The sequence below is a fragment of the Gobius niger genome (genome assembly GCF_951799975.1).
Source record: "Gobius niger genome assembly, chromosome: 14".
In the NCBI taxonomy this organism is placed as follows: Eukaryota; Metazoa; Chordata; class Actinopteri; order Gobiiformes; family Gobiidae; genus Gobius; species Gobius niger.
In genome coordinates, this window is record NC_136865.1 from 18,776,086 (window position 1) to 18,802,398 (window position 26,313).

Genomic DNA, 26,313 nt, shown 5'->3' on the forward strand with positions numbered 1-26,313 from the left:
GATAGTTGCCAAGGCCTGTGCGACTTATACTCCAGAGTGACTTATAGTCCTGAAAACACGGTAATCAGAACAACAGCAAAAAAAGCTAAAATTTTGAGACCTGAGTTGATTTTCAATAGGCAGTATTGTGAATTATGGTACAGATATTCTGTAAACCACATTTTTGATGATTTGTCGATGTATCGGAGCCCAAATTACTGTTAAAAATAAACACACACACCATTCAATTCTAAGTATGTTATTACTTTATTAATTATTATCAATATCAACATTATTCTTCAAGTTTAGCTGTGTAGCAAATGTTTCTTGGCTGTCAAAATATTATGAAGCAGAAATATTTTTTTTTTTTTTGCATGAGATCAAACCTAAACATGATAAGAAAGGTAACAGATTAAAATACAACAGGAGAGAAAAAAAAACAATATCTAAAAAATCCCATCTCTTCTATAAAAGCCATTTAACTGAATAGAAACTACTAAAATATATATAGATACATGTACAAAGTTGATGTGTTTGGCCACTTTTAAACTGGCCCGAAGCTCCCTCATCTCCCATTATAATACTGTACATTTGCTAAAGTATCCGCTGTGTGTCTGATGTCCCTTCCTTGGCAATAAAAATATACACGAGTGCAAGCAACAGCATTGTACATAAATTTCCGACAAAGACAAAAAAAAACAAAAAACAAAAAAAAGAACAAAATACTTGTTAAGTCTCCCTCCATTTTCAATGTAAACGCAGATTTCAAATGCCACCGCACCATTGTGTCCATTTTCTCTCCTGAAACTCACCTTAGACTGCCCCATAGTAAGCTTAATAATAAAAGATATGATAAGAATGGCATTTGTTTGTCGAAATAACATCCGAACGAGGCAAAAATCATGCACACTGAAAGTTGATTTGAAGGGCCATGTTTTGGGGGCATTTACGAATAAACATCCAAAAATCAATGTGCAGTTCACTTCCTGTGGTCACCAGGGTGCAGCAGAAAACACATGGTAATCGAAATAAACTGCTGAAGTGAGTTTTGGTTTCAGTACACAATTTTTTTTTTTTATAAATTAATGTAATCTAAATGTCCTGAAGAAACAACACTAATGAACTTTTTGGATTAAACCAGTCCAAGTGGAAGAGGTTATAATGAAATAATCTGGAGGCAGCGTTTGTAAATTTAGCCCACAGTCAATCTCTAGTACCTTCAATATGACAAGATTGCCGAGATGAGAGAATGAGTGAGGCAGAGTAAAGACATGGTGCAAAACGTGTAAACCTTTGTATCAGCCACTTTTCAGAGCTTTTGTTCATGCCTTCATGCAGATCTGTCTATAACACCGCCACCTTTCCCGCTCTGCTTCATTACTTGGCGTTTTTTTTTGTTGCTACATTTGCAAATGTAAACAGGCTTCATTAAGCTAGCAGCCCCCTTCCCTTTAAGCAACAGTATATTAGGAAAGACACACTAGACACAAATGAGGGGTCCTAAATTAATACCTGAAATGTACGCAAATTAAATAATACAATATAGACATAAAATGATTGACACGTTTTTTTTTTCTTTCTTTTTTTTCCTCGAATTGCTAGTTTCATGAAAGGTCAGTGGGCTGTTTTAGTTTCAGTGATGATGGTGAATGATACCTGTACTAGTGCTCTCTCCATAACATAATGAAATGGGGGTCTATTTTTATATATCTTAGCCCTTAGCACACATACTGTAGGTTTATTTGCATTTCAGAACCCAGTCTGTCATGTTTTAGATGGAATGGACAAATTGGTTTCCCTGTGGTGTTTGTGACTCCCACTGACATGTACCTTTGCACCGGTAAGAGCTGTGTACTGACGTAACATACATCCACATGCATGGGGGATTTGTATTCATATATTCATGCATAGGGGCACCTGAGTGGCTCCCACACACGCTGCAGAGAGGATTATCTGCTCTTACGCATCAATATCAAATAGAAGCAAGGCAAATGTCTCAGCCGATTCACAACGTAGGCCGCAACATACAAGGTGCATGGAAAAACAAAAAAATATGTCCAGCTTTATGGTGTCACAGACCACAACTCTGGATCGATGCAGAGGCTTACGGCAGGACGAGCATCGGGGAAAATCAATCAATCAATTCAAACACCTGTAATGTCACCTACAATACTGAAAATCAAAATAATATAGGTTGATTTTTTTTTTAAACAACTTCTACAATTCCACCTTACCGAGCAATATTCAAATGTAATGCCATGCACCTGCACAAGGAAGGAAAAGGTTTTCAAATGGCTTAGATTTGATTACAATTTAGTTGATTCAAAACACCCCAACAGAGTATCATAAAACATTGCAATAACAGGCTGTGGTTCACTTAAGGTATCGGATGACAAGCAAGTCGCAAACACAAGTCGCAAATAGAAAAATAGCCTTTTCCCTTAGTATTTCCTCATGGTCCATTACTTCAAAAAGGAGTTTGCATCGAAAGCAAGGCAACAAGGCAATCATTACAAATAAAAAAAATATGGCCAAAATCAATGCAACGTTACATTCAGTGACTTAATACAATGTGAGAACTTTTGGTTAGAAAGAAATCTGTTCATAAAGTACAGTGCAGATACAGTGGGGTGAGGAGAGGCATAACTTTGGGGAAACTACTGAATTGCTTTTAGTTTGGTTTGCGTAAAAGAAAGGATTCATGAACTATACAATCTACTAATAGTCATTCATTTATTTGTTTATATATTTTGGCTTTTTAAACAATGGCGTCTCTCTGTGGCGTGAACTGATCAGGCACATGACGATCACAGGTAGGTGAAGTGAGTGATTATCAGTGGATTCATGAGCCCGGAAGCCTACAATGATTTAGGACTGAATGCCAGAATCCTGACGCTCGACAACTATGGGATATCTTGAAAACTGCAGCTCTTTACAGCCTTTAAAGGTGCATGATGAAACCTCTTGAATGGCGCGTGCACAAATAAAGGCGAGGGTGATTAAGGGGAAAAGGAGACATTAGCTTTAAAGTCAGCTGTAAGGGCACAATTTCTCATTTTTTAGCAAAACTGGCAAAAGGCAACTCACTTCCTGTAAGTCGTTGGTGCTACAGAAATAATAATATTATGTAAATTAAATATTCAACCCTGCAGGGGCCAGTCCGTCAATGGAGTGCATAATTATTGGTGTATCTAGGGTTTCGTGCCCTACTCTACCAGACAGCGTGAAGGCTTGAGAACATTTACACATAACAAAATAGCAGTTAATATGTGTGGAAACAGGTGCAACAAGTGACCCTGAGGACAGACCTTCATTATGCTTATGTACATCATCATTAGGGGACGGACATACTGTAGATCCTTTGACATAACACAAAACAAGCAGGAAAAAAAAGAAATTGTGTAGCTGTACCGTTTTTGTTCAGCTGCTGCAGGGCAAACAAATAAAAAGACTCATTTCATAAGTACCATCTCAAGCATTTACAAAATAGCACAAAATATAAGAGAATGTAACAAGTTCTTTACTAAAAATCATCATTATTATTACTGTAAATATTAATATAGTTGTTAAGCAGGTTAATAGTTTGTTCTATTAGGCAGGCAGCCAGGCACGTAGCTTTCATGGCACAGAAGAAGGTAGAAAAGATGTCCCTAGGTTCCATCAAAGTGGAAAGAGAAACACTTTGAAACCATAAGAAATGGTAATCAAAAAGTTCATTACTTCTTGCACTTTCAATTTAGGCCATTTAGCACAATGGCCCATTGCATTGTTTAGAAAATGCAGTCAGACTGAGTAACAGCAAAAGTGATCAGTGTTTCGAGGCAGTCCAAAATGGTTTCAATGTGACCTTTCGTAGAGATTCAAAGTTTTGGTTTTGAATTTACTTTTCTTGCCAAATCAACCAGGTTTACCGTGAAAACAAGAATGAAAAAAGGAGGGGCTGAAAATGAAATGGCCCAGTTTGGATAAGCTTAGACCCGACGGAGTTTGGGTTAATATGGTGCATAACAAATCGGTTCAATCCATTTGCTCTCCCAAAAATACCCCCCCAAAAAAGAGTCCAGTTTCAGGTTGGCAAACGTTTACATAGTTTGTTAAGTAATTTCAGCTGCTTGCCCGCCGTCCAGAACTGACTAGTAGCGACTGTCACTCAAACTCTAGATTCAGGCTATGTCTCCAGACTGTCCTTGCAGCACTTTAGCCTGATACAGCAATGATGTCTGACCATTTGACAGGCAAGCGCTTCCAGCATAACGATGTGTTCGGTTTAGTGCCCAAGGTAGGCACTTCTGACATGTGCTAGCCTCTAGAAACTCGAGGTTGCAGCTTATTTGTCCCAAAATAAAGGCAACTTGCTTCATTTTAAGCCACTTAATAAATCAAGTACATTAATTACTAGCTGAGTTCTCGTCACACGTTTTTGACTTGTCATCTGTGACGATTGAAGGCGTTGTAACACAATCCGGTGCCGTTTCTCTATTTTGTCCATCAATGCATTCGTGATCTTGCTCGTCATCTGCATCACTTCCCGTAGTTTCCTTTTCCTGCTCGTCTTTCCCATTAGTGTAATTATTTTGATCGTCGCTTTTCTCCTCTGCGCTTGCGTTTTCTGAGCTCATAGCGATTTCTGTTTTTTGCAGCAAAGCCTTGTCCGTGTTGCGGTGTAGCCCTCTTTGTATGTGCGTTGTGAAATCGTACCTGTCGGCACAAACGTGAAGGCAAAAACTGCACTGGTACGGTTCCTGGTCACCATGGCAACTCATGTGCAAGGCGTACATGACTTCGTCCAGAAAGTAGATCCCGCAATGTGTGCACCGGTTGGTCAGATCGTCTTGAGTGGAAACTTCTACCGTTGCCCTTTTGATGGGAACTTCCACTGGACTTTTTGCTTCTTTCTCCTCATTTTGTACAGCATCTTCCTCCATCTTGGAATCCTCTTCTTTCGGGTTCTTTTCGGCGAGAGGGGACTTGTTGTTTCTCTGTTTTATTGCGAGATCCAAGGGTGCTTCGTTTTCCGAGGACACTGAAGATGTTTGCGGGTGGATGGGCGGGGGTGGGTAGTGCGGGGTCGCTGGTGGCGGAGGCAGCGGGGAGTATGGGGACGGGCAATAAGGCACGGTGTAACTCTGCTGATGATGCGACTGTACAGGGCTAACCATCCCCAAGTAGCTGTTTCCGAGGGTAGCTGCGTTGCTAAGGTTACTGATGCCGGCAGCAACACCCGACGTGGCTCCCATCTTGTATTTGGTCCAGAATCGAAGCCAGTCCGATTCCGGAGCCAAGTCGGGGGAGATGGTTAGCGGCAACGGCAAAGAGAAGAGCGGATATTGGTATTTCTCAATGGGTGAACCCGGTGGTGAGTAACTTGACGGCTTCGACGGCCGCATGTACTTCTCAATCGGGCTTCCTCTTTCCGATCCACCTCCTTTGCCACCCTCAATTTTGGACATTAAAGCGCTATCGGGAAGGCCCCCATTTCCCTCTAGTGGTGACGGATGGGCCGGCAGCAGAAGAGGAGGCATCCGTCTGTGGATTTCGAGGGTTTGGTTGGCGAGAAAGGCCTGCGTGGAGCGGGGCGACCGGGAGCGAGGCGAGGGCTGCTGGTTTTTCAGTGAATTCCTGTCAGTTTCGTCACCGTTGATGCGCTCGTCGTTCAGCACCTGTTGGCGCTTGGGGGCAGGGTTTTCAGAAGGCAGTGAATCTGGGTTCAGGCGTTTGCGGGTTCGACGTCGGATGATCTGCTCGCCGTTGTTCTGCTTGATGATGTTCAGAGGCCTGGGGGTCTGGAAAATGAGAAGAAACAATGCATTAAAAAAAGTCAAGAGAACATGTCTGTGTAGCTCTCAGAGGTTAAAGTCCATTGTTGACTAAATAAGTCCTTAAGCTGTCATTTATACTGAGGTTGTTTGAGTGTTGAGGATTCTTCGCCTATCATTTTTGGAGACTTCGTCAGCTGGCAATTGCTGAAGAAAAATCTGCTGGGGGCTGAACCAGATTGGTTAGAGGGTCACAGCTGGTCCCCAGGCATAGAGGCTGAGTGGTTAGCGCACAGCAAGAAGGTCCTGGTTTCAATTCCCAGGTCAGCTGGGCCTTTCGGTGTGGAGTTTCTCTCCCTGTGTCCAGATGGGTTCCCTGCACAGGCTCCGGTTTCCCCCAACAACCCAAAACATGCACAATAGCTAAATCCTTAAGCCATGTGATTCTAACCGTTAGTCTGGCTCTCTCTGGAGGTTGGTCGCTGACTGCTCTTTACAGGTTGCCCCAGTGGCATTGAAGGATGCTACCCTAAACTTAAAGGAATAGGCCACCTTTTTTCCATGCTGAGATATGTTCTTACCTTAGCTTAGACGAGTTGATGCGTACCTGTCTGGTCTTTGCGCGTGCCCTCACTACAGAGCACAGGCGGTATTAGCATTTAGCCTCCCCTCCTCTCCTCTATGGGGCCAAATGAGGGTGAAGTTAGAAGTGATCAAGCTCTTCCACGTTTTCCCTACTTAAAAACGGTTACGTGAAGAGTTACACAATCCAAGTATAGTTACACAAAATGAAAACATATCGATTTTCTAAGTGGATAAAAAGGGGGACTATATTGTAAGGTATTATTTTAGGGGCACTTCGACATTACTGCGCGGATGTCAAAGTGCTTCTGGTGTTATTATGCCTTACAATATAGTCCCCCTTTTTATCCACTTAGAAAATCGACATGTTTAATTTTGTGTGATTATACATGGGTCGTGTAACTCACATAACCGTATTTAAATAGAGAAAATGTGGAAGAGCTTGGTCGCTTCTGGCTTCCCTCCTGTTTGGAGAGGAAGAGAGGCTTTTGCTGACGCCGTCTGTGCTTTGTTTGCGTGACTGAGTGCACACGTAAAGACCGGACAGGTACGCATCAACTTGTCTAAGCTCAGGTAAGAACATATCTCAGTATGCAAAAACAGTGGCCTATTCTTTTAAGCTGCTGCCATTTGGACAGTTTGTTGCTCAAACACTGCATGAAAATTCAGTTTTTACTTTACATTATCATTTAGACATTCATTTGAGAAAGTATGTCTTTATAAAATCAATCTTTTCATATCCAAACTTCGTAATGTTCATTGTGTCTACTTGTTACATCAACATCTCAAAGTCTGACAAAATGTACCCTGAAATCTTTTCATAGTCAAGCCATTAAGAACTCTTAATTAAAAGTCGCAATAACAAAACGAGCGATCTCATATTTTTCAATTCTGTGAAATTACTCACAAGTAAAATCTCAGTCTAAAATGTGAAAATGATTTCTTGTTCTGGGTTGGTCAGACGGCCCTCTCTGCACATTCATTGTTATGACCCATTGCTCAGCCTCTAGCCCTGGTTCCGCCTAATTTCTTTTCTTTGACAGTATAAATTTATGTCGCCATTAAACGGAATAAAAGGTGACCTACAATATTACTTTCTCAACTTTTTACTTATTTACAAGCAACGTGAGCTTTCCAGTTGTGTTGAAGTGCGGTGCGGTGATTTCTAAGGCAAACTAATTAGGCATATTTATATAAAGGGCTAATGTGATACAGCTGCATACAATAGTGGCACACACTGGAGTTGGGGTGTGGTTTCTACCCTCACCACAAGGGGGAGCTCCTACATCTGAGGTAAATGTAAGAAGACTCCCTGGTGCAAAGTAAAAAATAAATGAGTTGAACAACAAAAAAACAAATAGAAAGAAAAAAATATGAATGAAAATGATTCTAGGATGCACTGCAGCTGGAATCTGGACATGGATTTATCTACATATATCGCATGAAAATCACATTGAGTGGACAGGAAAGGTGCATTTAGATAAATGTGTGCTAGGGAAAAACCTCTGCCATTTTTAATGTGAGCTCCATCAATCAGTGAAGACCCTGCACGGATGAGGGAGGAGCAGATGTGCCAGGGGAGACCTGTGGATGTTCTGCTCTTGTATTACAACACAGATCGAGCAGGCGGGGTTTTCATTTAGTCATGTAAATGTTCATGTTTCATTCAAGGTGGGGAATTCAACGCAGTTTCTGGATCACAGTGGTTAGGATGTTAAACCTCTGTTTTCCATAGATTTAGTAGACCTACAACTGATTTTACAGCAACAAGTAACCAATCATTATCTAACAGAACCACAAAAAATAAATCTGCAACATGCCATTAACCTCCTAACTCCCACCTGAGCCGAGCACATTTCCCCCAGTTTGGCTTTACCCAAATCTACAAGCTTCTTGGTAAAAGTGTCAAAATAGCAAAAAAAAATGTGATAAAAAACGCAATGAAAAGGTAACAAAAAGCATGATGATAAAGAAAAATGTGATAAAAACCCAACAAAAAAAGCAATGAAAAATGTAGCAAAAAAAACAACAACAGAAGACCAACAAAAAAAGTGACAAAAAAATCAATGAAAAGCGGCAAAAAAGTGAAAATTGACACAAAAATGTGACGAGACTGCAACAAAAAAAGCAATGAAAAGTGTGATGAAAACGCAACAAAAAAGTGAAAAAACCGTGACAGTAACAATGCAAGGAAAAAGATCAGTTTTGATCAATTTTGTAGCTTTCAAATGAGACGCTACATTGGCCTATAGGCTGTAAGCTCCAGTCAAGAAACTTTAAGATCTGGATAAAGCTGAATTGGAGAAAGTGCGCTTGGTTAAGGCGGGGGTTAAGAGGTTAAATAACCTTAGCCCTTGCCCGAAACCTCTTTTAATCTATTTAATTCCAGGGTGCCTCTGCTCATATTTTGTATGACATGTACCATGTTTTTCAGTCACATGACCTAAAATAATTCAATGTTTTTTGCTATTTCAGGTCCTACACCTGAATATTTGTACTTTTTTAAATGTCTAGTAGTGGAATCAAATTGGTTTTATCCTTCAGTAGCCTATACTGTGGGCTGTTGGTTACATTACCATGACAGTTTTGCTCCATAAAAGTCCCTGTGAAGAATTGGTATTGATTGGAAATGCATTAGGAAAGTCAAGAAAAAAAAAAAAAAGGAAGGGGGGCTTTTAATTGATAATTGTGGCAACAATCTGGAGTTTTCATTACTAGAGACCCTTGGATCGCTGGGCTTAACAAAACATAAACCAGGAAAGTGCCATGATTTACGTGGTCTCCGTGGTGCAGCCCTGACACAACAGATTGAATGCGTGATGCTGTGACACTTTATGTCGGTGGCATTGGTCCGACAGAGGAGCCGCTGTGTCCTGCTGCAGCCCATCACTCCTCTATCTATTTCCTCCATATCTCCTGCCTTGCCCGCTCCCACCCTCTTAACCTTTTGTAACACACCCCAATCATTAGCCTTTTTTTTCTCCCTCCCTCTCTCCTTACTTTAATCCGCAGTCCTTTTTTTGTCTTCCCTTCTTCCTCGGCCTCCTTATCCATAATTCCCCACTCGCTCTCTCGGTCTCAAGTGTTTTACTAGCTGCTATCCTCTCTAATAATGTGTGTAGAGCATATAAAACTTTTACTACGGGATATAAAATATGGTTGTCGTGAAGATTGCCAAGAGTGGAAGGAGCAGAGGCGAGACGTGATCGGAGGAGCAGATGAGATGTGCGGGTTGGACAAAGGACACTTGCAGGGGCCGGGTTGACGTATGATGGTGACAGCTAGTCCCCCTAAAAGGTCTTTAAACATCCATTTTGAAATTGCTTTGGGTTGTAATTCCATCAGCAGAAAACACATTTATTAACATAGAAATTTACTGCGAAATGTTACAAGCCGTTTTTTTTTTTTTTAAATAGCCAAAATGGGAGCGCGATCCGCAAGAAGGCTCCAGAAGGCCTGTTTAACGTTTGTTACATTTGTAAACCATTTAGCGAGTTAGCGGGCACGTCGGAGTGTGAAATCAGCTTAAACCCCTTAAAAACATATCAAAGGTGAGCAAGCTCGATATGCCAAAGTCAAACTCAACCCAGCGCCGATCTTTATCTCTCATCTGTAATTCATGCAGTTTAATTAAATTTGGGATTTCCATAGACTTTTCCTCCCCAGGCTTTAGATGCTAAAGTAGATTCATTCCATCACATTTCTCACTCCATGCGTCTCGCGCGCACCAAATCAAATATAGTTTTTGCAACAATATCACTCCTCGCAGTGGGGCTCAGGTTATATACAGGACTCGAGCTCCAGTACGCGCTATTTAATTTGCACCGTATGCTAATGTGGGAGACTGGAGGAATGATGATTAGCGGTCAGAAGGCGTGGAGGGGCTAGCACGGAGCTGTTACAATATCTATCCAGAATGAAAGTGAGATGACACTCAAGAACGTTACTTGAGAAAATAATCGATCTTGGATTTTTAAAACACACACTACTTAGTATAAATATATATATTTTAGGGCTTCTGAATGGACCTGCTCTTCCTCTAATTGAAAGTACACATTGCCATTGAAAAAATAAAAAAATAAGCAACACTCAGTGTACTGGAGCGCTTTTTGTTCGTACAGTTCTCCCTTTAAAAGTGAAAATTCAAACTGACACATCTGTTTCTCTCAGTCCACAGTCAAGCTGACATGACAGCCGAAAACCGATTTCGATGCCTCTCCTTGAATCCACAATAGATCCTATTCCAAAAAATATGAGGCGTTATAAAGAAGACTGAAAATACAATATGTGAATTTTAAACAGAGGCGTCTACAGTGAACAAATTAATTACTCAAGTAAAAGTTAAAGTACTTGATAAAATTACTACTTGAGAATGAAAGTGTAAAAGTCTCTGCCATTCTTTAGTGTGATGTAATTTGAAAGAGTGAACATGCAATATGATATTTCCAAAGAAGAAATCTACAATATAGACTAGTGCAAGAAATACAAATTTCACATTTCTCTCATATGTAAAAAGTTACTCAAGTGAGTAAATGTATGTGTTTTTGATCATATTGGGAAAAAGTAGGGTTCTCAGCTGGTATGGCTTTGAAACCCACCGTTACCCCAGGACAGGGGTCCCCAACTAAATCAGCTCGAAACTTTTCTTTCGTAACTTTTGACACATGTCCAGGGTCCGGACATATGCAGTCATTACTCTTGAAAATGGTAAATGGACTCAACTTATATAGCACTTTTCTACCTTTATCAGGCCCAAAGCACTTCACAGTCACCCATTCACTCTCATTCATGCGCCAATGTTCACAGCACTGGAGGCAAGTAGGGTGAAGTGCCTTGCCCAAGGACACAACGACAACGATGAGCACAGGTGTGTATTTACATAGCAGAGCTCATCAATGAATCAATCATTTTGCCATTCTATTTCAATGTTATTCAAATTGTTTGGATAATCTTTAATTCAGCCATAGGAATTAAATATATTGAGAGGATGAAAAGGCTTTGGGCTCCGGACTAAACCCTCTGGAGGTCCGGATCTGGAACCATGTCTGCCAGATGGGGGACCCCTGCCCTAGGATGACAAGCCGTGACCCAAATAATAAAAATAAATGAATAAATAATAAACAAATTTGTGAATAACTACTACGTAAGCCTTTAAAGCTGAAATTATAATCAAAAGAACTTGACAGTCATTTTAACAGACTCTGGGGATGTTTCTCCACATTTTCAGTACCTAAAATGAAATTTAAAAAAGTTTTCTGGGAGCGGCTCCTGACCCACCGATAATGGTCCCGCGGCCCACTTTTGGGACCTGACCCACCAGTTGAGAACACAGTGTAAAAATGTAAAGCTCCGAGTGTCCACCGGAGTGATTTGTGTCTTTCTGTGGAGTGCCTTACCGAATGTAGTTTCTGGTATAGGCCACACGCGTTGCACACGTATCCACCATTGGCGTTCTTCCTCCACAGTGAGGTCTTGGTGGTCAGACAGTTCGCACAGAAAACTCCGCTCCCTCTTCGACGCTATAAAAGACAGACAAAAAAGAATAAGTACAAAGAAAAACGCTGAGTCAACCACATTTCTCCTTAATTTTCCCATCACTCAGGAACAATGATTTGGTGGTAAGGTGAGGATAGAGGCATGGGGAACAGATTGGCTCTCTGACAGAAAGATGATGTCTGCTCATTCATCATGCTTAATTGGGAGCTGAATTGCGAGCACAGCTTTAATCTGTTCTGTCTTCACTGTATGAACCAAGGTTAATAAAAACACCAAATATACTTAGGGCAGAGAACATGATGGTGCTGAATGTTGTATGCGGTGCGAATAGCTGAGTGGGCCGTGCGTGGAGACTCCGATGAAGCAGGTAATTTTGTCGAGCACTCTTTTAAAAAATTGGAGTGAGATACTTTCACCTTGTTTTATAAAGTGCTGTAATGTTTATTGCGAGGTACAGATCCAAAGGGAGTAAGTGGGGTGAAATTGGGAGATACGGTTTCAAATTAAAAGTTATCACCGTCATTTACTGCCATAACATCACTCTATCGTGCATATTTAAGACATCGAAATGGGATTATGAAGACAAAGGTTCGTGTGTCGTCATCTGTACTGGGTTGTTTTGCTGTTAGGACTTTTATTGAGGGAAGGGTTTGATAAAAAGAGACATTTACGATGCTGATAGCAGGTCAGCGTCAATATCCTCAACCCTAGAACAAACCAATAAAGATGTCGGCTTAACAATAGTGGGATACTCCTGTACAACTGAGAGCTTATACAGACTGCCTTTGTCAATTAGAGTTCCAAACAGCTGTCAAGGAATAATAAACTTTCATCACAAGTTGGCTAAAGAGACTTCATAAGCAGTATCCAAAAGGAAAAGTCACACATTTTGGAACTGGTCACTTAAAAACCCCACCTTAACCAAGCACCTTTTCTCCAGTTCGCCTTAACCCAAACAGAAAGTTTCTCGACTGGAGAGCTTACAGCCTGTTCACCTTATTCCGGAAGTTCCCGTGGGAGCCGCCATGAAATGTTAAGGTTAAGTTATACTTTATTAATCCCCATAGGGAAATTCATTCTCTGCATTTAACCCATACACAAAGCCGCTGGGCGACCTGTAGAGGCAGTGAGCTGCCAGCGTGGGCCGGCGCTCGGGGACCCATCTCCATGATGTGCAGCCAGGCTGGTGGTCAGAAACACCTGGCTGGAGGATTCACCTATTGTACATGTTTTTAGTGGTAGGAGAAACCGGAGTACCCGGAGGAAACTTTTCTGTCGAGTTGCCGCCACATCAAGTTTTTGTGTTATTTTGACACATTTTTGTTGCCTCTTTATCACTTTCTAGTGATGTTTCGTGTTTTTTTGTTGTTGCTATTTTGTTGCTTTTTAGTCACGTTTTTGTTGCGTTTTTTGTCTCCACCATTGCCTCATTTGAAGACCTTGCCGTTTCTGACAATATCTGTGTGTGAGTTAAACACAACTTGCAGGTGGTAGATGGCAGGTTAAACTTGAGAGAAATGTTCACACCACTGGTATCGTTATACAATCACTGAATACGTAACCTGCACATTATCAATACACACTTTACCTGCCCACATCTCCAACCCTGAAGTCCGAAACCCAGAAATACGTCAATATTTAAACCTTTTTTTTGCAACAGCCTTACCAAACCAATTTACTTTTTCCGAAAAGTTTCACTCAATACATTTTCCCTATCACCTATTGCTGAGAGAACTTCTACAATATTGTTTTACATCTTCTCCTCGCCGCACGCTCGTCCATACAAATCCCTGAGCAGCTTCACAGAGCGCCGGTGCATACACAAGTAATGCAAATGGAGGGGATGGTTTTGGGTGCAAAAGGCCAATTGTGGTGGCAACGTGCTCCATCACAATAATGAGCCAATCACAACATTTCTCCATCCCATTAAGTCTGTGGCCTCTTCCGACACCTTTATGACCCTGAGAGGACGCCGTACCTCATCGCTCCCATTATCACCATCAGCGCGGACTGTGTATTGTAATCACTGCAGTTTGTTTGTCGAGTTTGTTCTGCGGAGAGGGGCATTATGCAAGAGCCTTTTGCAGTTTTTATGAAACTTGGAGAAAAAAGGTTAAATAGCAGTGGACCTGGTGGAGCCACTGAACGTGTGAGGGTACAAGGGCATTGTTCTGACTAACTGGCCAACCTGAAAAAGGTATTGGCTTTCTCACTTCAGGTGCTCTTTCAATATGCGTAGTTGCATAATCAGGTGTTGTTAGGGGCTGTTTTTTCTTCAAAATATAAATTTCTTCTTGAATGTTTCGCTGTGAGAAACAATTGCCTTTTTATTGTTTCTTTTATGTCATCTTGCTGGCTAGTTAGGTTTTAATGTTCTGATGAGAGAGATGATGGCCTGTGGATTTCGCCCGCATTAGTTATGGCATGACTGTTTTGAAGCCCAAATACTACCTTCTATAAAAGTTTAAATAACTTGCATTATCAAATTTGCGTTTGATCACCCGTTTCTCAGCATCTCGCCTCAGTTTCCTCTAACATTATATTCAATCTGTCTCACTATTGACAACCTGTGCATATATAACCAAGACCTTTCTGACCTGACAAACTAACTGTGAAGAGATAGAGTGAAAACTAAAGTGTAGGCGTTTGGATCACTATCACTCCTTATAATCTATCATTACTGTATGTGGATCCTCATTTCCACCTGAACTCTAAAATGTGAAACACTTGTGATAATGTGTTAAAAAAAAATGTGATGAAAAAAAAAAAAAAAGGAAACAAATTACCTTAAATTAACCCCGAACTCAAATGAAGTGTTTTAATCACCCGGATGCTTCAAAAGTCAACCTCAAACCTCAGACCCAATTATTCCCATCCTTCAAACAGCCACAAAGGGAGTAAGATGTACTGAAGCCCCAACTTGATTGCTGCTTTTGTAATATACTCTGCGGGGCATAGGGGATTTCAGTCCACTACAGGGGAGAAAAAAGGGTGCAAGCTCTTTGTGACATCACACTGTATAGCGCCAAATGCTTGCTGGCAAAAGTCACGCAAAGTTACTTATCATTTCCCAGTCCAGGATGCTGTTGTTGGTATAGGAGGCCATCTTGTATCGGCGCCTGACAGGTTGCTGACTCAGGCCTTCACTTGTCAGTCGTCAGTTTGATTCACTGCAGGATAAGTGACACTTTTTCACAAATCCGGTCTTGTTTCACAAATCACCTAAGTGCAAAAATAACTGATGGAACTGGAGCAGGCTGTGGATATGTGGGTCACGCTGATTCCAAGGCACTGTTGCTCTGCTGCTTTCTTTTTGGCTAAGTGTCAAGTGCACAGATTGCCAGGCCTCACAGTCAAAGAAATGTAAAGAGGAGTGAAGGTGCATAAAGCAGCATGGCAATTTATATACCTGGGGAATTTGTTTTTGCATTGGTAACATTTCCACTTTAAAAGAAATCTATTCTTGCCTAAATATGTACACATTTGGTAACTTGTAACTTGAGTATAATGTAAAGCTTACCAACCAGAATCAGTTAATAAACCAGTACAGGCTAAATCATAATCTTGTTATCAGCAATTACATATGGCTGAGTCATAGTTTCCACCTCTTCAAAATGTGTCGTTTTGATGCTGCATCTCTCCCCCCGCCTTGTTTGCTTAGAACACACGTCAGTCTTCCCTGCGTCACATTTGTACCCCGCTCCTGTGTTTGTCCCTATACTTCCATCACGGGCAGAGCATCCACTGGGACCCTTCTCTCTTTTTCAGTGTGCACTTCTGGATGCTTTATGTTCACGACAGCGCTGATAGCTTTGCATATCATTCGGGTCTCCCAGCGCCGAGTGGTAGGAGCGAAAAAGAAAACATTTCAACTTTTCGCAAAAGACGTTGGCATTTGAAGGCTTGCGCGTGTAAGTCTCCGAGCGCTTCCGCGGAGCAGCATCTGTTCGGTGGCTGCCATTTGAAAACCACAAGATCCAGTCCCTATTCACTCCGCAGTTGATTTTTTTGGCAATCTAATGCACTGTGCCAGGGATCACAGCACAATTAAGAGGTCTGTATTTCTCTGGGAAGGCGCTTGGCACACGAGAGCTCAAGTACTGCAGAACTACAGTGACACTGAGCTCAGACTGACGAGCCCGTTTGAACCAAGAGTGCATTTAGACCCGCCGCATCAATGAGGTCTTCACTGCCTGCTCTTATAATACGAGTTTGCATGTTGTCACCGAGTCTGAGTGGATGTGTTCTCGGTGCTCCAGTTTCCCAAGAGGCTAATCCCCCCAGGTACTTCTGGCTGAGATTCTTCATCGAGATCTGGAGGGTCCCTGTTTAGGGGGTCTACAAGTGCTCCTGACAGGTGGGTCCACTGTCACAGATACATTATTCAAATGCAGGGGGGGAGGGGGATCGCAGGAAGACTTCACCCAAGCTGGGCTCAATAGAAGCAAAATCAAGCCAATTTTAGAAGCGTTCAGACCAGGGGCAAATCTAGAGGGGTGGCACGGGGTGATGTCATGTAATATCTCACATCTGCTCTAAAAGCTACTAAGGTGCTTCATAGGCTCTCTCTCAGTTAGTACTTTTTGACAGGACAAAGAATTATAACAACTTTATTGCTAAATAAGGAGTCAGGAGCCAACTCCTGTGGCTCCCAAGATGATGATTTATTTATTTGTTTTTACAAAAGTTAAAATTTTATCTGAGTTAGAAACCCCCTACTTATATTATGGACAATGCTACTATTTTATATAATTTTAGGAGGCTCTGGCTAACCTGGCTAACACCAGGCTGCTGTGTGCGCTCGAATTATTTCGAACTGCACAACAGCCTGGGGACCATGGCCAAATCTCCGGTGGATTTGGGAACCAATCACAGAGCGAGGAGGGACGGCAAGACGATGACGCGCTATTCGATATATGGAAGCTTGTAGTTTATTTACGGATAATTTAAAAAAAAGTTTATTTACGGATCCAACATGACAGCAGCAGACACGATGGTATTTTTTGATCAAGCTTTAGACCTTGTTCTAAATAATTTAGCTCAAAAGTTTACAGCGGGTACGTCATACGTCATCTCATACGATGATATGATTGGCTGGGGCTACGTGCAGACGCATGAGACTTTTTTTTTTTTTTTTTCGTATCGCCCAATAAATGACTATGGACGATCGTAAACCACACCTCTCCTACGAGAAAATGAATTGGTGGTCCCCAGACTAAATATCACTTGTGATTTTAGTCTGGTGTTAGCCAGGCTAGGCTCTGGCGGCATCTAAATGGAAAAATTGCCTCGCGATCAAGGAAAATTGTGTACCCCCGCTATTAACATTTGACATTGTAAAAACCACCCCAAAAATTATCTCTGACCCTGCTTGCCACCCCGTGATTTTTTTTTTCTAGATCCGCCCCTGGTTCAGACCCACCACTGAAAGGCTCCATTTGCTCACATTTTTTGCTTTGTTTAGACTCTATCTCAAAGTTTTTCCTCCTCTTTGTAGAGATCAATAAAGTATGTCTTAATCTGAAGGGCTAAATATAGAAAGGAAACTGCTGTAATATTAATAATGTGCTCTTGATAGATAACGTGTCTATACCTCATCTTCTCGATCGCTTCTGATTTTTGATAGCTACACAAGATTTTTTTTTTCCTAAAGCCACATGTGTTTTTTTCCTGAATGATTTGTGCTAAAACAGCATCTCGTCGAGGTGCATCATCCCGCTTGAATTAGTGCCTCTATTGTGTCTATTAGCCGCACCATACGGTCACCACATGTGGCGAGCCAGAGCCAGGTGATTGATTGATGTACATTTCCTGTTTCTACGCTCGCGAGTGTGTGTGTGTGTGTGTCTAGTGTTGCAGGCCAAACAGTGCGTCTGTCATCAGAATTCGACTTCCCTCCAAGCGCTCAAATCACTCACATATGGCCCTGCAGCTGCCCCTCATCGCACATGCACAGGCAGAAGGGTAGTAGTATGCATGCACCTGGAATATCACTAGTAAAGGCCGGGTATTGTAGTACTGGGGGAATGTTCCAATATGTGGGCATAAGTTGCAGCTATTAGGGAGAAAACAAGTACAGTAATAGTAAGACCAACTCTATAATGATGTTTATTCTCTATAAATTTGGCTGTGGCCGTTAGTGATTGAGGGGTCATGAGACCAATTCAGGGCATGGCGAGAGTAAACATGCTTTTAATAGTCATCAGAAAGTTTTTTTTATTTTTCTTAACTTACTATATATATCTAATTGGCATTAAAATGATCAAGGATATAGTTGGCCCCAGCCATTATTTGACAGCAGTTGAGAAGCCACTAACAGACGCTATAGGAGGTCTCCCAGTGGTTATCTCCCTAAAGCCTGGACTCCTCCTGCCTGGTACATGACTAAAGGAGTGTTGGAGGAGCACCATGATTGTAGCCGAGGTGAGCCTAATGAGGATGTGGATCAGTGAACAGTGCACACAGGGATGAAGATAGCAAAGCACAGTTGCCTGTCATAGTCTCCAATTCTCCACATGCACAACTTTAGACGAAGGGACCCTAAACTGATTAATACATAAAAAAAAAAAAAAAAAAAAAAAAAAATCGCCCGTGCTACAGTAATGAAACTGTTCCCATTATGTCAAGAGTTATATTCGAATTGGCAGAAAATTTTGTACAGATTGACTTGCTCTTACTCCTGTACATTGGTGTATACATTAGTGTTTACTAAGTTCAAATGAAAGAACATGCGTTTGGGTGAGACTACAGAACACCAGGTGGGATGGCGTGAAAGAATTGTGTCAGTCAGTGTTTCTCAAATTGTGGTATGCAGGTTTCTTAAGGTGCAGCCTGACTTTTCTGAATAGAAATTATATGTGACTAAATTGGTGTTTTTGTTCTGCAGAAAAAGGAGTCTTAAAGCAGAAACTCATGCCTCTAGAGGCCATAAGCGCCACTGCAGGTGTCGTAGCATGTTCCGTTTTTTACTCATTAATTGTCCGTGAGAGTAAATACTACACTGACAGAAAAGACAAAGGGAGAGAGGGATATTGTACATCCAATTACACAATAGAGATATTTTTTTTCACTCGTGGCTGTAAATACCGTTTAAGTGGCACTAGCCCACAGTTGGCTTTGTTAGCTTATTCTTTGTGATTATATTAGTGTGTATTGGGGCCTCCGACTTGGAGGCAGGAAAGTTGCAATTGTGGTTTTCTGGCCAGAGACACCAGGGAGAGATGAAAGACCCCCCAATCCTCCCATTAACACTTGTATTACCCCCAGACCGACTACAAAAAGGACAAGTTACTTAGTTCTTCTTTAACAAGCAGTAATATATAGGGGTTGCATATTGTCAATACCTTTTATATGATATGTGTTGTTATACATTTTGAATAAACCCCAGGGTGAAACAAGCACCCAATTTAGTTTTATAAATGATGAATAAAATCTTAATGCTGTGTTATGTTGCTTGGTACAGATGATATCATGGCAGTGCACTCCTCATACTCTCATACACTGGTGGCTTCGTGGCTCTTTTATGAACTGAATGTCATGTTGTGGCACATCGGTTTGCCTGATGGATGTCTGATACCTGGCCTCTCCCACTCAACTCGGCCCGGAGAGGAGGGCCACTGGTAATTAGAGCACAAGGCCCTAATGGCACCGATTCATCTGGGGCCTATCATACCCTCAATTAGCACAGCACACAACACCCCCTGACACACACACACTAACAAGCACTGAGCCGCACAAGCTAAGAATGGGTTCATTTGGCATGGAGATTAAGAAACAAATAGTGAAGTTTTAAGTAAAGTATGCATGCTATGGGTAAAGCAATGCAATAATAAATAAACTAGTGCAACAATATGGCTTGCAATGCTATGTACGTTCTGCACCCTCGAGAGGCACATTTGGAGATAATCTACGGTATTAAGGAAAAGTAGAAAGCGGGATAGTTTTCTGAGGTATAAATATTCACAAAACTTTTCCATCCAAGTGTGAAAATGCTCCGTGCGCTGTATCACACATACAGTAAGCGGCGACGCAATCTATGTGCTTAGTTGAACATTTGGCCACATGCTGTATTCATGGTTGCAGTTTCATAAAGTGATCATCTACGAAGCATTTAGTTGATTGCCACGCTGGCCCTAAATGAGCCTGGTGTGATGCTACATTTTGTATAGGTGATTAGACTGCGGGGACTGTGGTCGCACTGTTAGGCCATCTGCCGCATATGTGCCCCAGATCAGGTGGGCTGCATTACCATTGGGCTCAGCATCAGGTAAGAGAAGCAGAGGCTTGGCTTATGGTCCCAACGTTGTCTTAAAATATCGCAATATCATTGTTTAATAGAATAATCAATTACTTAATTACTACTTAAAATCGAGGCATGTGTTTTTTATTGTGTTTTATTTTTTTTTATTGTTTTGACTATTGCGGGTTTTAATTATGTTTTATCGATGACACATCATTTCCTTGAATGTGCAGCTTCAGAAGTTAAGATGACGAGAGAAAAGAAAGTTGTTATGGACTTCTAGTACAAACCTGGGACTTCTCACACCCACTGACAGCATTATGACCAGACTCCGAACACTCATGAAAGGGGCAGCCGAAATTAAAAGCATCATATGTAAGGTGCACTATGGGACAGCAGAGCGCACATAAAAGAACAATTATGACTTCAGTAACTTTCAAAATCATTTGAGTCAGGCTCTCTGTCCCGGTGCACAACACGCAGGACTAATAGGAAGCATTTATTTCCTCTTGTGGTATTACAGGTTTTGTCAACTATTTCTAGTCGACAAAAAAAAAATGTTGCATCTCGCATAACACAGCCCTTGTAACTGAAATGTGTTTGGGAAAATATCCACTTCGAAAATAAGCTGCATTGTATTAAATCGATTTGTCTCGATTTGCAATGATTTCTTCCTTTTATTTTGTATTTTTATTTTCCTGCACCAGATTGTCATTACTTCTTCTTAAAATAGATGCAATCCTTTCAACATTAGACAGACTTCTTTGTGACTTTTGGTGACATTAAAATAAAATCTAACTTTTTTTAATCACACTTTTATGCATCACCACAGACATATGGCCGGGGCACACAGCGGTGAACCCTGCAGCTGTGGCTTTGAGGACACTCAGTGTTGCTCCTCAAGCCATAAATCTACAGATGTTCAACAAACTGTTTATGCTTCTGGTCTTGTAGTTGTTAATGGAAGTGCAGCAGCAGCCACTGGGCTTCTCTTGTAAATGTCCTACTTGGGTAAACAGATATGAATTGACTGTGTAGGCTCTTGTCGTACAGGCGTTGTCCATCTTCACTGAAAGTTCTTGAGTCATCTTTTGTACTCTATAGTTGAAGTGTAGAACGTTTCTCATTCAAAAGGCTTCGTCAATGACACTAAAGTTTAGACTACATAAGACTACATATCGACCACTGGGAGGATTTAGCTTGGGTCAGTCCCTCCCCTCTATTACTCTGCATAATCACTTTTGTAGTTCTAAGTTTTTGTAGTTCTAAGTCCTAACAACCTAACACACACCTTAGTTTCAGGCCCTACTCTCAGCTGATCACTGCTAATTACCTGCCTATTGATCTGTCCCGGACTGAGTTTCAGCCTCATTAGCAAAACAGAGGCCTGGAGGGTTCTGTCAGAGAGAGTAGCCTTTAATAGAGGGGAGGGACTTAGCCAAGCTGCGGGCTGAGCTTAAACTTAGTGTCACTGACAAAGTCTTTTAGACGAGAGACGCTCTACACTTCAACTACAGAAGATGACAAGAACCAGTGAAGATATTAATTGACTTTGGAGGCTATAAACAGGTGATCAGACATACTGTGGGCCAGCTAGTGACATCAAGATTTACATTTTAGCCTCAGTCTTTCAAAACATTCACATGCAATGGCATTGTTCTGTTTGTCCACTATACATTTTATAGTTTTGTACATTGACACAACAACTATCTGTCAGAACACACAGAACACACTGATCACTGAGCACATGTAGCAAAAGGGAAAATAATTTTGAAATACAATTTAGTTTAGCTTTGATTTTTGAACAAAATAGTTTTGAGCATTTTCAGTCTTTGAAACCCCCCCCTTCAATCGACACCTCTCATGTTAAAAATATCCTTTTATCAAAACCACTTCGAAGCCAAGAACTGTTCAAAGAATGGTCAGAGAGCTTTTTACAAGTATATTTGAATTTGTAGCAACCAAATACTTTCTCAAAGGACTTTTATATTTTTTCACAAAAGACGACAAAATGTCAAGGTGCTTGTGAAGCCACTCTCAACTGAAGCAGATAACGTAAAACCCTTGGCACCAGCGATGAACAAAGAACTAAAGGAAATGGACCGCAGTGCCCCGTCTAGTCTAAAAAATTAAAAAAAACATTCAAAACACGGCCTTTCCAAACAGAGTCTTTTAAAATGAAATTAAATGTAATTCACTTAGAGTACGTCTGGCGCTAGTTTCACGCAGGCAGGAGGAAACACACTCACACTGATGCATGCACCGACCTGCATTAAATCAGCAATTATTTAATCAAGGCAAAGACGAGCAGCAGAATTAAGTGGATTCTATACTGCCAAGTCCAATATCCTATACACTGGATCACGCACACTCTTACACACGAGTGCAGGCATGGAGAGAGGTTCCCTGGATTAGCCCTGCATCTGGAGCTAGAAAAGGTATTACTTTTCTTAAACACAAGTACTATCGTAAAATATTCATATTCAAGAAGACATTACACATAACATCTACGTCTATGGTTGCCACTTATTACAGCTATAGTAAATACTGCAACTACTACTACTACTGATAGCATTATCATCAGGCTAGCTATTTAGTTTAGTTCATTATTGAACCCCCGTCTGCTTTTGCATTATACACTGAGGACATTTTTTTTTTAAATTCCACTACTTAACAAAATGGATAGGGCTTTTAAAGCAGAACTAAGTAACTCATGCCCCTAGAGGCCAAAAGCGCCACGGCAGGTGTCGTAGCATGTTGTTGTTTTTTTTACTCATTAATTGTCCGTGAGAGTAAATACTACACTGACAGAAAAGACAAATGGAGAGAGGGATATTGTACATTGTGCCACAACTCAATGACGCAATGGAGATATTTTTTTCTCACTCAAACCTGGCTGTAAACACTGCTAAAGTGGCGCTAGCCCACCCGCAGTTAGCTTTGCCCGTTAGCCTGTTAGCTTCTTCTTTGTGATTGCATTAGTGTGTATTGCGACTCCGGGTCGGAGCAGGGAAAGTTGCAAGTGTGGTTTTCTGGGGGGCTACGGAAGACCCCCCCAATCATCTTGTTAACACTTGTATTACCCCGAGAAGGACTACGAAAAGCATATATTAAGGTCAAAAAGTTACTTAGTTCTTCTTTAAAGGTAATTCTCAAAGGTTCTCAAATACACAAAGTTCTAATCAAATGCTGTCATTACTTTCTAAAATATTTTCAGTTGTTGTGTCTAAAATGAACACAGGAAATGACCTAATGTCATCTTTTTTTATATTAAATGTACTTGTATTTTTGGCGATTGTGAGTTGATCTGGCTTGTTTGCAGCTCTTCTGTACAAACAAGGGAGCATCTGGGACCAATCAAAGTCTAACCCCGTTTAGGTGCTCCCAACCATCAACTACACGTGTATGAGCGCGTGTAGCCTGTACGTGAAACGCATACGAGCGCCTACCTCCATCTGTACACTTTGCTGGGCAAGCTACCGTGTGCATCCAAAATAGCATTCCCTAATAGAATAATTAGGTTAGGCGGCAATGAATTTAAGATGAACCGACTGGATTCATTCTTCGCAACCAGGGGGAACCAAACAAAACAGCAACACTTAGAATAATAATGGCAGCACTGTTAGGGATTGTGAAATGTCAGCGCTGGCAAGAAGAAAATCTGTGGTTTAATAAGCAGAGGAAATAATTAAGATTTGACTCAAGGGCGCCGTTTTTAGGTGGAAAAATAGTACAGCAAAGAGAGGAAGGCCTACTGATCACGGGGCCTACTCATTTTGCAACTGTTGAACAAATGAATCATTCCAGTCACAAATGCAAAAGACTCTCTTGACCAAACCCTGTATTATTAGGAACAAACTGAATAACTGTAATCACCAGAGTTGAGTGTTTCACCTGCTGATGTAGCAGAAGATGCCGCTGTTTCTCTGTGATTTTCATTTGTTCTTTATAATTTCTTCGACTCAGGTCAGCCGACATGTGTATGTGCGCACGCTCTTTTTTTTTTCTCACCAAGACCAGTCAAACCTTGTTACCTACTAAATAGCATTTTACAGGAAGAGATAGGAAGCCCTTGGACTTGGCCTGTCTGTGTGGGACCACTGCACCTCACAGCGAGAGTGATCTTAAGCTCAGCTGGCTCGGTGTTCTTTCTGAGCCATCGCCTGCAGCTCTTCTCTTCTCAGTCTCCTCCTGCATTGAAACCTGTCCAACACAACAATCCTTTAGGAAGCTACAATGACTCGACTCAACTCAACGTAAAGTTTGCAGAGAAAAGGCCGTATATACTGTATGGGCACATATACAGTACTGCACAAAAGTTTTATCTTGAAAGCTTAAGTAAAAGTATTTATCCATCGTAACGTTTCGACATATATAAGGATCAAATTATCAGCATTAGGAGAATCTTGGCAATAGGAATAAATACATTTTGAAAATTATGTGAATAAGGAGAATTCACCCCTAAACCATAGACAGGGTTTCTACATAGAGCAGCAAGTCAGATTTCATACCTTTTTTTTTTTTTATGCCATTGTGATTCCTAAATACTTTATTTCTAACGCCTCAAATGCAAAACGTCTTGGCATACTTCATTTCATAAGATTTGGAAACATTCAATCAAACTAAGGAATGAGGGGAAATTGTGATATTAAAAAACAAATTGGAAACAACGGGCAACTTTCCATTCAAAACTGCAGCTCAGTTTTTTAAGAGACCATAGTTTTTGTATTTTGACAAATGTCGGCAGTTGAAATACTTGAGCGATGTCACTGAGTGGGTTCTGTCTACAGAAGTTTGAATCTTATATAATGCTTTTAAAAGGAACAGGCCACCGTTTTTCCATACTGAGATATGTTCTTACCTGCACTTTGACATTACTGCGCAGACGTCGAAGTGATAGATATTAATATAGTACCCCTTTTTATCCGTAACTACTCACATAACCGTATTTAAAGATGCACTATGCAACTTTTTATGATAAAAAACAAAAGGTTGATATTTGTGTGTACTTGACATCGTAGTGACCAAAAGGCTGTATGGGTGGTCAGCATGGTGCCTTTACTTTCAATCACAGTTCTCTCTAGGACGTTCAAGGATGAATTGTTTGGAAGGTTTTCACTACTGACGGGACCCTCTCACCAGAAAACCTACAAAACACTTGATCCTGGAGTGTTGTAGAGACGACCGTGATCGAACGTCGAGGCACTGTACTAACCAGTCATACAGCCACTTGGTCACTACAAGGTCAAATACACACACAAATCGACTTTTGTTTCCTTCTAAAAAAGTTGCCTAATGCATCTTTAAATAAGGAAATCGTGGAAGAGCTTGGTCGCTTCTAACTTCACTCCTGTTGGCCCCATAGAGGAGAGGAGGAGAGGCTAAATGCTGACAACATCTTTGGTCTTTTTGCTTGACTGAGCGCACGTGTACAGACCAGACGGGTACGCATCAACTCGTCTAAGCTCAGGTAAGAACATGTCTCAGTATGGAAAAACGGTGGCCTGTTCCTTTAATGACTTTTAAACCCTTCATTTTGGCATAATTTATGTAATGACGTATTTAAACCCGGCATAGCTCCTTTTTGAACGTAAATCCATATTTCTCTTATGCGACAGGGCCAGATTTCTAGTAACTCGCTGAAGTATTTTTTGAAGCATGTTTTGTTCCTTGTATCAAAAGAATACCTCCTGTTTAAGACGTCCTGAAACGGCCTCGAAAACAGGACATTCTCTGGTAACATAATCAGGAATGACGCGGTTGTGGAATGAAGAAGTCGTGAAATTGAAGTGAAGCGCGTCATAAAAGCCGATCTGAACGCGGCTTCAGCGGTGCCAAAGTGATCAGTGGAATGGACCACTTCTACACGCAGCCTCAGGCCCATCGGTGACAGAACCATGTGCTGATTAGCTCATGGATGTAAAGGCTGTCATTAAGCCAGACTGAAATAAGTCCATAACTTCTCAACATGTCTGCGTGCCCTGGTTTAAAGAGGGGATCAAAATGTGTTCACCAATGCATTACTAAAACATTGTAGAAGATTGTAAAGTCTCATATACTTGTAAGCATATTTGAGCATTTTATCATTATGCTGTAACATAATCACCTTTAACCTCGCTGATGATTTCCAAATTGCGCCAAAGGATATTATTATTATGACTTATTCTGATTATAGCACAGGACATGTTTTTAAAATTGCATTTTTTTCGCAACATTGTTAAATAATGAAGCGTTTCTTTTTACTACTGCTGCAGCTTCATC

At 41.1% G+C, this 26,313-nt stretch overlaps 1 protein-coding gene across 4 annotated transcripts in view; it reads right to left on the minus strand.

Annotated features, from left to right (window-relative positions):
• Positions 1 to 2,443: 2,443 nt before the first annotated feature.
• Positions 2,444 to 26,313, minus strand: part of trps1 (trichorhinophalangeal syndrome I) — a 131,197-nt gene continuing 107,327 nt past the window's right edge. For all 4 annotated transcript variants that reach the window (XM_079571594.1, XM_079571597.1, XM_079571596.1 and 1 more), the window contains exons 10-11: positions 11,714 to 11,836; positions 2,444 to 5,762 (exon numbers count right to left, since the gene is read on the minus strand). In XM_079571594.1, coding sequence (XP_079427720.1) covers positions 4,368 to 5,762; positions 11,714 to 11,836 — 1,518 coding nt within the window. In that variant the 3' untranslated portion in view covers positions 2,444 to 4,367. The remainder of the gene's footprint in view (positions 5,763 to 11,713; positions 11,837 to 26,313) is intronic.